This window comes from Mustelus asterias, unplaced genomic scaffold (assembly GCF_964213995.1).
Source record: "Mustelus asterias unplaced genomic scaffold, sMusAst1.hap1.1 HAP1_SCAFFOLD_87, whole genome shotgun sequence".
In the NCBI taxonomy this organism is placed as follows: Eukaryota; Metazoa; Chordata; class Chondrichthyes; order Carcharhiniformes; family Triakidae; genus Mustelus; species Mustelus asterias.
Window position 1 is genome coordinate 1,325,122 of NW_027590140.1, and position 11,443 is coordinate 1,336,564.

At 45.7% G+C, this 11,443-nt stretch overlaps 1 protein-coding gene across 1 annotated transcript; it reads right to left on the reverse strand.

Annotated features, from left to right (window-relative positions):
• Positions 1 to 6,827: 6,827 nt before the first annotated feature.
• LOC144484025 (uncharacterized) lies at positions 6,828 to 10,410 on the reverse strand. The gene is made up of 2 exons (XM_078202580.1): positions 10,324 to 10,410; positions 6,828 to 8,678 (listed from the first exon to the last, which is right to left on the reverse strand). The coding sequence occupies exon 2, from the start codon at positions 8,325 to 8,327 to the stop codon at positions 7,485 to 7,487; it is 843 nt and encodes a 280-aa protein (XP_078058706.1). The 5' UTR covers positions 8,328 to 8,678; positions 10,324 to 10,410; the 3' UTR covers positions 6,828 to 7,484.
• Between the last annotated feature and the right edge of the window lie 1,033 nt (positions 10,411 to 11,443).

Sequence of the window (11,443 nt, forward strand, 5' to 3'; positions counted from 1 at the left end):
AGAGGCCATTCACTTGCTCCGTGTGTGGGAAGGGATTCGCAAAGTCTTTCAACCTGCTGGCTCACCAACGCACTCACACTAAGAGGCCATTCAACTGCTCTGTGTGTGGAAGGGATTCACTCAGTCACAATGGCTCCTGAGACATCAACAAGTTCACAAGTGACTGCAGGGGTTGGATTTTGCTGTTTTTGCTGCTGTTCAGTATTGACAGTCTGACAATATTTTATTTCTGCTGATGTTAACAAACCCTATAACTAGCTGGAATTTAATATTCTGGAAGTGTCACTGATTTTCAGGGCTGCAATGCCACTTTTTAAAAGCACCACCAATGATCTTCCCCCTTAATTGAAGAACTCTCAACAGGAACCTGTTTAGAATAAAGTTAAGAACTTTTGCTTCAATTCTAATTTGATCTTTGGGCAAAATCTCCAATTCATTCTCTGAAAGATCCATCTGCAGGGCACAAAGTATTTATTTTCAATGCTTGTATTGAGATTTTCTGGAAAGCTACTCTTTGATTTTTAAGGGCTATTTTTTGGTTTCCAGGAGATCGTTTTCCATTCTCAGTAACTCCTTTATTAGTGATGTAGTCACGTAGTAACATTACCTTTTGTGTTTCTGTTAGTTTACTTCTTTGAATAAGATAACACAAATACTGAAGACTGTGTATATATTAAATCTTTTAAAAAATATCATTCATAGATTCCAATTTATTAACTTATTTTAAAAATACTCCCATACTCTCTTTCCAAAATGAGAATTCTAACTATTTGACACAAGGTAACTGAATCAGATGTTTATTGGTTCAGACAGTGGAGCAGGAAAAATCTCTCCCGATTCTGATCTTCATTGTGTGTGGATTTACATTGATAACCCATCAATAACCTCACTACACCAGCTGAGATCAGCTCTGACCGGGGATTCTGTATGTTGTCTGTGAGCGTTAAAGTGCAAATGAAAGCAGTTTAGAATATGAACCTGGATGAATGGATCTCAATTTCTAATGTGACGACCCAAGTGATTGTAAGTACGTTCACAATATCTGTTTACTCAAATTCCTGAGTTGTAAACCCCACCTCCTGAGATATATAAAAATAATCGAGACTTGTTCAGCAGAATGGGGAAAACTCTGCCGATGGTTGGATCATTCCTTTTGAGGCTCACACTGCTATGAAACTAGTTCTGTAGCAGGAAGACACAACTCCTCCACACGTCACTGATAGGCTGCTGAGTCAGTGAACTTCTTTTCTCAAAATAGGTGGCAAAGCTGTTCCTCCAGTTTGAGACTCTGTCTCTGCAGATGTAGCAACATCGGGAGAGACAGAATCTGTGATTGGAGGAGATGGTCCTCACAGTTTCTGTCTCTCCCATGTACAGGATGATTTATTTCTTCCAGTAGTTCCTCCCAAGACAGAATTTCTGCGGGCCTTTTGGCAAGTCATGTTGCAGCTTTATAGAACCTCAGTTAGGCCGCACTTGGAATATAGTGTTCAATTCTGGTCGCCACACTACCAGAAAGATGTGGAGGCTTTGAAGAGGGTGGAGAGGGTACAGAAAAGATCTACCAGGATGTTGCCTGGCATGGAGGGCATTAGCTATGAGGAGAGGTTGGAGAAACTTGGTTTGTTCTCACTGGAACGACGCAGGTTGACGGCGATCTGACAAAGTCTACAAGATTGTGAGGGGCTTGGGCAGAGTGGATAGAAGCTTTTTCCCAGGGTAGAAGAGTCAATTACTCGGGGGCATAGGTTTAAGGTGCGAGGGGCAAGGTTTAAAGGGGATGTACGAGGCAGATTTTTTACCCAGAGGGTGGTGGGTGCCTGGAACTCGCTGCCGGGGGAGGTAGTGGAAGCAGATACAATAGTGAATTTTAAGGGGCGTCATGACAAATACATGAATAGGATGTAAATGGAGGGATATGGTCCCCGGAAGGGTAGGGGGTTTCAGTTCAGTTTGGCAGTGTGGTTGGTGCAGGCTTGGAGGGCTAAAGGGGGGTGTTCCTGTGCTGTAATTTTCTTTGTTTTCTTTTGAGAGTGAATTCACCATCCACAGCCGTTCATTTTGAACCCTGGTTTGAAATATTCTCACTCTGGGTTTAAGGCTTCCTGGCGTAATACACAGATTTAGATCTTACCACCAAACACCAATTCATATCCTCATCCGAGTCCCAGATTTAAATGTGGTTGTCCAAACTAGAAAACATATATAATTTGACTCTTTTTAAACTTGATTCACCACACCCTGCCACACGAACTACAAGAGATTGTGTTTGGGACCAGTTGTTCCACTAAAGTCTGTGTTGTTCTCAATGATGACAGTTTTAACCTCTCCATAACCTGTCATAACCCTTCTGCCCTCCAGGGGGCTCTGTTTTTCTGATGGTGACATTCCCTGTTTACCCAGTCAGCCCTTGAATTGTTTGTAAATCCAGTCACATGTCGGTTAGACTGGATCAGGGCGGCAGATTTCCTTCCTTAAAGGGATTAGAGAACCAGATGTGTTTTTACAACAATTAATTCATGCTCATCAATATTTTTATTGAAACGTGGTGGGATTCAAACCCTGGTCCCAAAAGCATTATAATAAATAGAGAAAATGCTGGATAAACTCAGCAGGTTGGTTCTTTTCAGAACTCCAGCATCTGCAGGATTTTGCTTTACCTCCAAATCATTCCCCTGGATTACTCCTGCTCTGGCTCTAATTCCAGTCAGCTCAGACAACAAAAACAGGTTTCACAAAATCACAAACATTTAAAAAAGGAGGTAGACAAAAGGCAGGTAACTATAGGCTGGTTCGCTTAACTTCTGGAGGAGGGAAAATGCTTGGATCTATCATCAGGGAAGAAATAGCGAGACATCTGGATATAAATTGTCCCATTGGTAAGACGCAGCATAGGTTCATGAAGGGCAGGTCATGTTTGACTAATTTGGTGGAATTCTTTGAGAACATTACATGTGCAGTGGACAATGGGGAACCTGTGGATGTGGTGTATCTGGATTTCCAGAAGGCATTTGACAAGGTGCCGCACCAAAGACTGCTACATAAGATAAAGGTGCACAGTGCTACGGGTAATGTATTAGCATGGATAGAGGATTGGTTAACTAACAGAAAGCAAAGAGTGGGAATAAATGGATGTTTTTCTGGTTGGCGATCAGTGACGAGTGGTGTGCCTCGGGGATCAGTGTTGGGACCGCAATTGTTTACGATTTACATAGATGATTTGGAGTTGGGGACCAAGTGTAGTGTGTCAAAATTCGCAGATGACACTAAGAGCAAAGTGTGCAGAGGACGTTGAAAGTCTGCAAAGGGATATAGATAATCTAAGTGAGTGGGCGAGGGTCTGGCAGATGGAGTACAATGTTGGTAAATGTGAGGTCATCCATTTTGGTAGGAATAACAGCAAAATGGACTATTATTTAAATGGGAAAAAATTGCAGCATGCTGCTGTGCAGAGGCCAAGCTGATTGGAGGAGGGAAAGCACTTCCTCCTCCAAGACTTGATCTCATTTGCATCTTAGCCAAAAGGCCGAGATACTGTTTTTAAAAATTGCTTCATATGAAACATATGAAGCTTCAATGTAACCTAATGACCTCAAACAAACCTCTGCAAGACGTGCCGGATCATTGACACGGATGCCATCATCTCACGTGAGAACACCATCTACCAGGTACACGGTACCTACTCTTGCAACTCGGCCAACATTGTCTCCCTGATACGCTGCAGGAAAGGATGTCCCGAGGCATGGTACATTGGGGAAACCATGCAGACACTATGACAACGGATGAATGAACACCGCTCGACAATCACCAGGCAAGACTGTTCTCTTCCTGTGGGGGAGCACTTCAGCAGTCACAGGCATTCAGCCTTGGATCTTCAGGTAAGCGTTCTCCAAGGCGGCCTTCACGACACACGACAGCGCAGAGTCGCTGAGCAGAAACTGATAGCCAAGTTCCGCACACGAGGACGGCCTAAACCGGGATGTTGGATTTATGTCACATTATCAGTAACCCCCACAGCTTGCCTCCTGGGCTTGTAGAATCTCACTAGCTGTTCTGTCTGGAGACAATACACATTTCTTTAACCTGTGTTTAATGTTCCCTCCACCCACATTGTCTGTACCTTTAAGACCTGGCTGGAGGATTCACATTCTAATCAGTATTCTGCAACTTGATTTTGTCTGTTTGCACTGTTTGAGAGCACATTTCCACTCCATCTGACGAAGGAGCAGTGCTCCGAAAGCTTATGGTATTTGCTACCAAATAAACCTGTTGGACTTTAACCTGGTGTTGTGAGACTTCTTACGCTGTGCAGAGGGACAGGGGAGTCCTTGTGCAGGAATCTCAAAGAGTTGGTTTGCAAGTGCAACAGGTAATTAAGAAGGCAAATGGAATTTTGTCCTTCATTGCGAGAGGGATGGAGTTTAAAAACAGCGAGATTATGTTGCAGCTGTATAAGGTGCTGGTGAGGCCACACCTGGAGTACTGTGTACAGTTTTGGTCTCCTTACTTGAGAAAGGATATACTGGCACTGGAGGGAGTGCAGAGGAGATTCACTCAGTTGATTCTGGAGTTGAGAGGGTTGGCTTATGAGGAGAGACTGAGTAAATTGGGGCTATACTCATTGGAATTCAGAAGAATGAGGGGAGATCTTATAGAAACATATAAGATTATGAAGGGAATAGATAAGATAGAAGCAGGGAAGTTGTTTCCACTGGCGGGTGAAACTAGAACTTGGGGGCATAGCCTCAAAATAAGGGGAAGCAGATTTAGGACTGAGTTGAGGAGGAACTTCTTCACACAAAGGGTTGTGAATCTGTGGAATTCCCTGCCCAGTGAAGCAGTTGGGGCTACCTCATTGAATGTTTTTAAGGCAAGAATAGATAAATTATTGAACAGTAAAGGAATTAAGGGCTATGGTGAGAGGGCGTGTAAGTGGAGCTGAGTCCACAAAAAGATCAGCCATGAGGCTCGAGGGGCCAGATGGCCTACTCCTGCTCCTAGTTCTTATGTTCTTCCCACAATCCCCACATTTCCATGGCATCTCCCTGTGACTGCAAATTATGTTCCAAAAGGCCAGATGATTGGTTGAAGCTTTCACCACACCTGACTAAACCTCTGACTAACCTGACTAAAACTGAGGATAAAGTATTGGTGTCTGTAAGGGTGAAAACAATACCCTTGGCTTCCTTGTAGACCTGTGGCACCAAGTTCAAGACTGCTTCATGAATCATCCTCTTGGCCTCGAGCTTGTCAACTGCCCATGAGAATCTCATGTTTCAGAATGTCCACTGCTCATTCTTCCAAACCCAATGAGTATAGGTGCAACCCTTCCCCAAAAGACAACGAGTTGGATTCTGCGAGGTCAAAGGATTTTTGTGTGGTCCACCCCCCGGCCTGCTACGATTCCTGTGGTGGGTGGGATGGGAGAATTCTCCCCTACACCTTCACAACCTTTCCTCAAAAGACAACACTTTCATCTTAGGAATGGGCCTGGTGAACTTTCTCTGAACTCATTCCAATGAAAGCATGTTATTCCATAAGTAGGGAGTCCAAACCGTACACAGTATTCCAGCTGCTCTCTCAGCAATGTCCTGTGTAGGTGCAGCAAGTTCCCTTTTTCAAACTCCACCCCTTTGCAGTAAAGTCCAACACTCCATTTGCATTCTTCTTTACTTGCTGTACCTTCATCCTATTTTTTCACGATTCATGTTCAAGGACACCCAGATTCCTCTCTACGGCAGTATTCTTCAGTTTCTGTATATTTAAACAATTTTTTGCTTCTCTATTCTTCCTGCCAAAGTGGAAAAGCTCCCACTTTCCCGCACTATACTCCATCTGCCATTTTTCTGTCCATTCAGGTAACTTATCTGTGTCCCTTACAGATTTTTTGTAATAACCTCACAACTTGCTTTTCTACCTATCTTTGTATCATCAATTCTGGCTTCATCCAAGTCATTGATCAAGGTGGCTGTTTTTCTCTCTCTCAGTTGTGGGTGATATTTGTCTCTATTCTCCTGGAAATTGAATGAATCTTGTTCCAAACTGGGTTCAATATCAGACATTTCAGGGAGTCAGGAATCATTCGCGCCTGAACCTACACTGGTAAAACCCCAGACAGTTCCTCAGTAAGGAGTTTTCTGGTTCCTCACCATATATTAGTCAGGATACTGAAACCCAGCTTTTTTACAGTCCACTCCTGGAGGTCCCACTCCCTGAGCCTACAACATTCAGCAGTGTCAGTGCTGAAGTTTCACAGTGGGAGTGATTCCCAGAGTAACTGTCAATCAGATCACCATTGATGTCCAGGTTTGTGTAGTTTTAGTTATCCTGATGTCTAACACACACACATCAATAAAACAGGGAATTCCTGCAAACAAACTGCAGCTTCTTCTCTATCTGGAGATCCAATGTTTGTTGAATAATTGTCCCAGCGGTTAACAGGCTCCTGTGAACTCATCCAACTCGTATTTTAATACTGACTTTAACAAATATATTTTAAATAGGTTTATTTTAAATGAGTTAAAACCAGCCTTAAAATTGTATATATAGTATAACAACCATAGTACTTTTCAGACTGGAAACTTTAACCTGCTGTTTCACTTTCATTTAGGAGCAGATCCCAGTTTTACACCAATCTCTGATTCATGTATCCAGCATTCACCGTCATTCTAAAAGCAGAAGTTGCTGCAAAATCTCAGTAAGTCTGACAGAATCTGTAAAGACAGGAACAGTTAATGTTTCCAGTTGAATGTGACTCTTCTTCAGTGTCAAAACATTAGCTCTGTTTCTCTCTCCAGAGATGCTGTCAGACCTCCTGAGTTTTTACAGCACTTCTTGTTTTTATTTACGAGTTCAGGACTCAGACAAGACAATCCACAATACAAATCTTACAACTGGGCCAGGGTTTATTAACATCAGCAGAAACAGACACCAATGAAAATGGTTGGGACCTCGATGTGATTAACAGCAAAATTCAGTCCTTGCAGTCACTCGTGAACATGATGGTGTTTCAGCAGGTGAGGTGACTGAGTGAATCCCTTCCCACACACGGAGCAGGTGAATGGCCTGTCCCCAGTGTGAATTCGCTGGAGCTTTACCAGGTTGGATGATTGACTGAATCCCTTGCCACAATCAGAGGAGGTGACTGGTCTCTCCCCAGCGTGAACTCGCTGGTGTCTCAGCAGTTTGGATGAATCAATAAATCCCTTCCCACAACTGGAGCAAGTGAATGGCCTTTCTCCAGTGTGACTTGGCTGGTGTTTTAGCAGGTTGAATGACTGAGTAAATCCCTTCCCACACTCGGAGCAGATAAATGGCCTCTCCCTATTATGAATTCTCTGGTGTTTCAGCAGGTCGGATGAATCAGTGAATCCCTTCCCACAGTCAGAGCATTCTCCCCATTGACCAACTGTGAGAATGAACAAAATGCAGTCCTGGATGTAATTGAGAGCAGAAACAGTAACAGCAGAATCCAACCCCTGGAATCATTCGTGAACTCGTTGGTGTCTCAGCAGGCTGGATGAAAGACTGAATCTCTTCTCACACACAGAGCAGGTGAACGGCTTCTCTCCAGTGTGAACTCGCTGGTGTCTCAGCAGGCTGGATAATCGAGTGAATCTCTTCTCACATTGAGAGCAGGTGAACGGCCTCTCCCCAGTGTGAACTTGCTGGTGTCTCAGCAGGCGGGATGAATCACAGAATCCCTTCCCACACTGAGAGCAGGTGAATGGCCTCTCCCCAGTATGAACTCGCTTGTGTGCCCGCAGGCTGGATGACCGAGTGAATCCCTCCCCACACTGAGAACACGTGAACGGCCTCTCCCCAGTATGAACTCGCTCGTGTGTCCGCAGGCTGGATGACCGAGTGAATCCCTTCCCACACTGAGAGCAGGTGAACGGCCTCTCCCCAGTGTAAACTCGCTGGTGCCTCCGCAGGTAGGATGAAGAAGTGAATCCCTCCCCACACTGAGAGCAGGTGAACGGCCCCTCTCCAGTGTGAACTCGCTGGTGCCTCCGCAGGTAGGATGAAGAAGTGAATCCCTCCCCACACTGAGAGCAGGTGAACGGTCCCTCTCCAGTGTGAACTCGCTGGTGCCTCCGCAGGTGGGATGAAGAAGTGAATCCCTCCCCACACTGAGAACACGTGAACGGCCTCTCCCCAGTGTGAACTCGCTGGTGTCTCTGCAGGTTGAATGACTGAGTGAATCCCTTCCCACACTGAGAGCACGTGAATGGTCTCTCCCCAGTGTGGCTGCGCCGATGAGCTTCCAGCTCAGTTGGGTATCTGTATCTCTTCCCACAGTCCGCACATTTCCATGGTTTCTCCATGGTGCAGGTGTCCTTGCCACTCTCTTGGGTGGACAATCAGTTGAAGCCTCGTCCACACACAGAACACGGGTACAGTCTCTCCCCGCTGAGAATGGTGTGATATTTATTCAGGCTGTGTAACTGGTTAAAGCTCTTTAGTCCGTGCACTGGAACACCCTCACTCGAGTGTGGCAGTGTGTTGGTGCTTTTCCAGTCACACTGATGTTTGAAATCTTTTCAAATCAACAGACTGGACAACAATTTCTCTTTCTAGATTCAAAGGACGATGATATTCAGCTCCCAAGGAATATGACTATGTCAGATCTCGACGTGACGTTTGAGATTTCGGCCTGTGATTCCTCTTTCAATATCCTGTAAAACAAGTTTACAAAAGTCATCATTGTCAGGACAGGATAGAAATTCAGAAAAGACAATTCTAGTTTCTATGGAACACTCTTTCCTCTCCCATTCCTCAAAAGCTGTAAATCTCCATCCCACACACTCTCCCTCCATTCTCACTCTGCTGTATCTAATATTCACCCTCCCAATTCTCCTGAAGGTGCTGATTGAGGCTGATTGACAGATCCATGCTCACTGCTTCCTGTCCTGGACACAGAGACCATGACAACGAGGAGTTGCAGTCGGCCATTTGGCTCATCGAGCCTTTTAAACTATTCAATGAGATAATTCATTCATCTACCTCAGCATCATTCTCCCCACACTAAACCCATATCCCTTGATATTTTCAACATCTAGAAACCAATCAATCTCTCTCTTGAAAATAGTTGATGACTGAGGCTTCACTGTCCTCGGGGGTTGAGAATTCCAAAGCTTTACGACATCCTTGAGTGAAGAAATCCCCTCACATCTTAGCTTTTGCTCCATCTTCTTGTCTGTTCCCTATAACCCTTGACACCCTTGTCAGTCAAAGATCTGTCTAACTGGAATATATTCAATGATCCTCAGCCTCCACTGGTCCCTGTAGAAGAGAAATCCAAAAGACTAACAACCCTCTGAGGGAAGAGACGTCTGGAAATATATAACGTAGCTACAGTTCCACATTACAAGATATTCAGATTCCAAGGAATATGACTCTTTCTAGATGTGACGGTTGAGAGTTTTGCCTGTGATTCCTCGTTCAAAATCCTGTGAAATGAGCTTTCAAAAGTCATCACAGTCAGTATAGGATCGAAATTCAGAGCAGACAATTCTAGTTTCTCTGGAACATTCTTTCCTATTTCATTCCCAAAAAGTTGTAAATCTCCATCCATATCTATGGATTCTATTTACAAATGAAAGTGGATGGGCAGTTGAAGGAAATAACCTTGCAGGAGAATGGGGATATCGAGTGGGAATGGGACTGGAATGTTATACAGAGAGTCAGCATGAAATCAAGTTACCAAATGGATTCCTTCTGTGCTGTAATGACTTTATGACTGGAAGTGTATAACATCGCTACAGCATTATACTACAATGCAAGAAATAATAATAACTGTATTTTATTACAGAAGCATAAAGAATGTATCTAAAATGGGTACATAGAATAACACTAGACATATCTCTGTCCTATATTAAGTTACTGTCCGCTTAAATGTCAGCCAGCTCCTGGGGAAAGCTGCCCTTTAATGTGAACATGAGGAAAATAACCATCCTTTTCGACAGACAAATAAATGTGTCAAGCTGAGGGAGCAAAGGATGTTTACCAGGCTGATTCAGGGAATCGCGGGACTGATGTAGGAGGAGAGATTGACTAGGTTAGGATTGTTTTCATTGGAGTTCAGATGAATGAGGGGGGAATCTCAAAGAGACTGATAAAATTCTAACTGGTCGAGGCAGGATAGATGCAGGGAGGATGTTCCTGATGGAGTTCCTTCGATGTTTCGATATCAATGTCTTTAAGAGAGAGAGAGAGTCCTGGGCCAACCTTTCCAGAGTTTGCACCCTCCCTGGATTCACTTCCTTTCCCTTCAGTTGCTGCAAGTCCCCAATTTCCCCCAGATTGAGAAAATAAACTCACAGATGTTGGCCTCTTTTAGGTCAAACTCACAGATGTGGCCGACAGGAGAAACTTTGACTCTCTCTGAAACTCCATCTTCAGTCACACAAAGCCCGCGCTCTCAATGGCGGGAGGACCAGAGTCCTTCCGGTCCTCCAACTCTTCCTATTGGCCAGAGCTAGTAAGGGGCCCTGAATCAAAGGTGCGCATGTGCGTATTTTGGGGGGAATGCGCATGTGCGGATGTGGGGCGGGGCCCGGGACAAAGCCGGCGCACTCACCATTGTCTGTCCGGATCTTCCAGCCTTTCCCATTGGACAACAGCTCAGCGCGGCTGGAGCACAAAGTCCCGCCCACCCCCACGTGGGGCTCCGCCCCTCATTGTCTGTCAGCGGGGGATTGACCAATGGAAACTCTGGAGGACCAGAAGTTCTTTGGTCCTCCAGCCAATCAGAGCTCCCCCATTGTCTGAATGCGGAAGTGGACAATGAACTTGTTCAGCTGCTCATTCCTGCCCAGCAAAGCTGCTGCTCTCGGTCTGAGTGAGAATTGAGCTTCAGACGGCCTGAAACGTGCCTCCCCTGGGGCAGCGCCTGCACTTTGTTTCCGGGGTGGGTTTGTTTAAGAAGACGCCCGGTTCTGTTTGTTTTTGTTTTGTTTGTTTGTTCTTGGCTCCCTGCGGGGAGGAAGGAGGGAGGTGAGCTGCTGCCTGCCTTGCCCGGCCTGCCTGTTGCCTGCCTGCCTGCCGTCTGGCCTGCTTACCTGCCTGCCTGCCGTCTGGCCTGCTTACCTGCCTGCCTGCCGTCTGGCCTGCTTACCTGCCTGCCTGCCGTCTGGCCTGCTTACCTGCCTGCCTGCCGTCTGGCCTGCTTACCTGCCTGCCTGCCGTCTGGCCTGCTTACCTGCCTGCCTGCCGTCTGGCCTGCTTACCTGCCTGCCTGGACCCTTTGGAGGCCACCGCCCACAAGATAGTAATATCGAACGTCCCGCCCTTCCTACCGAGTGAGCTCCTCCTCCCCCACCTCTATCTACTGGGGGAGGTCAGGTCCGGGGTGCAGCCGATCCCGCTCGGCCTTCGGGACCCCTCCCTCCGCCATATATACTCCTTCCGGCGCCAGGTTTTTGTCCGCCTGGCCCGGGAG